The sequence below is a fragment of the Branchiostoma floridae genome, chromosome 2 (assembly GCF_000003815.2).
Source record: "Branchiostoma floridae strain S238N-H82 chromosome 2, Bfl_VNyyK, whole genome shotgun sequence".
Lineage (NCBI taxonomy): Eukaryota > Metazoa > Chordata > Leptocardii > Amphioxiformes > Branchiostomatidae > Branchiostoma > Branchiostoma floridae.
This window is the reverse complement of record NC_049980.1, coordinates 16,962,926-16,966,261: the sequence shown is the minus strand read 5'-3', so window position 1 is coordinate 16,966,261 and position 3,336 is coordinate 16,962,926. Positions and strand designations below refer to the sequence as shown.

The 3,336-nt window shown below is 42.5% G+C and overlaps 1 protein-coding gene across 1 annotated transcript in view; it reads left to right on the top strand.

The window, feature by feature from the left end:
* The window catches only part of LOC118410161 (CD2 antigen cytoplasmic tail-binding protein 2-like), a 2,537-nt gene extending 647 nt beyond the window's left edge, over positions 1–1,890 (top strand). Inside the window, exon 2 of the mRNA XM_035811693.1 lies at positions 511–1,890. Within this exon, the coding sequence (XP_035667586.1) occupies positions 520–1,611 (1,092 nt within the window). The 5' untranslated portion in view covers positions 511–519 and the 3' untranslated portion in view covers positions 1,612–1,890. The remainder of the gene's footprint in view (positions 1–510) is intronic.
* Positions 1,891–3,336: the final 1,446 nt, after the last annotated feature.

Here is a 3,336-nt window from a genome sequence, read left to right as displayed (position 1 = left end):
AAGGTTAGCTGGTTCACCCTGGTTTCGCACCCTGGACAATGGTGGTACATCCATATCCGTAACCCTGGCGCTGTGAAACCAGCTAAAACCTTTAGTACGACGGCGGCAAAGCATATAAACTAATGAGTTGTACGACAAATATAGTACTACTATTATTAGAGCTGAGAATTTACAAGTTTTGTGGCCAGAAGTATAAAGTAGCCAGCACTAACCACTGTAGCTGTTAGTTGGTATCCCCCTATGACCTCACGGGTCACTACATCCGTATCCCTGGCACTGTGGATTATGGGAAGTGTGGAAGTCGTCTATGAGGGCCTTCAGCTTTGACATATTACCCAGAGTTCCTTTCACCTGCACATGCATGGTAACTAGTGTGAGAAGGCTTATAGCCAAAGAATGTTTCAGAAATAAGAACATACTGTCTGACAATATGATCTCTCCATAGAACGCAATAAGCTCCACTACTGTATACAGAAGATTTAGTGGTCTACTTGCTTTTCTTCAATCCAGGTTGGCAGCATGAGTAAGCGTAAAGTGCAGTTTGCGGAGCGTAGTGATGATGATGATCTGGATGACCAGCTGGAGGCCCTGGGAGGAGAGGAAGGGGGCGGAGACAAACCCAGCAGACCCACCCGCTTCAAGGAGAAACACTCCCTGGACAGTGATGAAGAGGACAAGGAAGACGACGACGACAAGGGTCGTCTGAGCGATGAAGACATCGAAGGACAGGAGGACGACACTATCATGTTTGACGGAGACATCCGCGTCACACCATTCAACCTGAAGGAAGAGATGGAAGAAGGACACTTTGACAAACACGGCCACTTTGTAGCTGACAAAGAAGAAGAGATTCGCGACAACTGGCTAGACAACATTGACTGGGTCAAAATCAAGAAGACAGAAGATCTACAGAAGGAAAGAGAGGCAAGAGGGGGACAAGACATGCAGGATGAGACAGAGGAGAGGAGTGAGACAGAGGTGCTGAAGGAAACACTACAGTACATGAAGCCTGGGGAGACAGTTGCCAAGGCCTTGCGCAGGCTGGGTGGGGGTAAAAAGGCGTCATCCAACCGGAAGTGGCAGACTAAAAAGGCAAAGGTGGATGACGAGAAGGAGGGAGACAAGAAGGAGCCCACAGAGGAGGACAAGGCCAAAACTGACATGTTGAGGTTGACTGAGTGTGCCGACTACTTTGTCCAGAATGGGAACTACGAGTTCTACCAGTTTACTTACGAGAGAATTAACTACCAGCTGAAGGGACCGTCGGTGCCGGGCATGGCTGCGAGCTCATCCAAAAACGAGGACGACATTCTAGACATGTTTGGGGACAGTCTGGACAAAGATAAAGGAGACAGTTCTCAGGCTAAGAATGGAGACACTACAAACAAGTCAGAGAGTAAAGAGGAAACAGCCGACCCAGCTTCAGATGAAGTGTGCTGGGAGTTTAAGTGGGAGAACCAGCCGGATGCAGAGGTGTATGGGCCACACCCAAGCTCCCAGATGCTACAGTGGTCAGAAGAGGGGTACTTCCCTGACGGGGTGTTTGTCAGGAAGAGTGGACAGTCAGAGTTCTACAACTCAAAGAGAATAGACTTTGAACTCTACACATAGAGCTTATCAGTTGAATGAATGTTAAGATTGTAGTGAGATCAAATGTGTGTGTGTGATGGCCAAAATCACTTCCTAACTGACAGGACAGTCTTTGTTGGTAGCAATGAAATCTCAGTATAACTGTAGTGCAAACTCTCTCAATTATAGTACTGGCAGAATTGATGAAATAGCTGTTTGTATACATAGCTGCTTGTCTCCCTTGTTGCTACAAATTTTGTTATTGGTTGATGATTTAAGTCATCAAATATATGTAATACACATGATGCTGGAATTGTGTTTGTTACCTCCATGAAAAAATGGAGGTATAGTTTTGAGTGTGTCTTTGTGTGTGTCTGTGTGTGTGTGTGTCTGTGTGTTTGTGTTTCCGGATATTTGTGGACATCATAACTTGAGAACCTCATGATGGACTACGATGATATTTGGCATGTGGGTAGGGGTTGGGAAGACGAAGGTCAAGGTCAATTTTTGGGCCCCCTGGTGTGTGACCTTGGTACTGCAGCAGATATTCAATTTTTTGTATCTTTTTACCTGGACATGCTATGGTCTTGATTTCTTGGTGGCAGATAGCTTTTGATGTAAGGAAGAAGTGGTGTATGTTTGGGCCCCCTAGCAGCTTGCTCTGGAACTGCATGAGCATTTTTGTCAAAATCTTCCAAGGAGCATAATGGAACATAGGAATGATGGATTTCCATGATATTTGGTATGCAGGTACCTGTGGCAGAGATGTACATAATGAAGTGCAAATTATGCAAATGTGGACTTAATTTGCATACTTAATGAGGAAAATCTATATTTACAGTGTTTTCCAATATAGGACTCAAATACATGTTACATAATTTTATGTAGTTTGTGGCAGGTGGAAGTTAAGCAGATACTTATCATGCAAATAAGTCCCTAATTTGCATAATTAATTTGAAAGTGTCCTTATTCTTCTTAGTACGTGTAGTAAATGATTGGGCTGTCAACACGGTGACCTGTGTACGTTAGTGAAAGGTGTACATAAGCAAGCATAGATTATGCAAATGTGCAAGTTATTTGCATAATCAGAATATTTCATGGAGGTATGAGGTCTCCGAACTCTTGTTTTTTGTTTGTGTGTGGTGGTGAAGTTTGCATACAGTTTACCTTTCAGCATTAAATCTATAATGGCTCATATTTTGATATTTTGTAAGCAATATTGAGTATGAAGCAAACCCCATCATGTGATACTGATATTTATCATTCAATCAAATATTCACATATAAGAGAACTCTCAAATTTAGCTGTAGGTCACAAGTGAAGAGTTAATTCGTTTAGCAACATGTATCTCTGAGAAATGTATGATTGTAATGTGTTAATATATGTCCAGCTTGTTTTGATTTGAGGACAAGATAAAGTATATACATTGTACATGTAGAGGACATGTAAACTGACAAATGTCGGATCAGAATGAGCAAACTCTCTATCTCTCACAAAGGCCAGGATGGAGTATTGACATGCAGTAAGCAGATTTATGTCATACTTTATTTCAGTGGTGATTTGATCAGTTTTGACATTGCTGATAAAGAAGTTGAATTGAATAAAGTAGTTATTTGTAGGAAGTCAGTAGTGTTGGTTGTATTTGTTTCCCGTGTAACTTTGCACAGCCAGAGTATATAGACTTCTTAGGCTCCTAGCTACAGCAGTATTATTTGGGTGGTACAATCCAGGCCCCAAACTTAATCTTAGGTAAGTTCCACCGGGGAA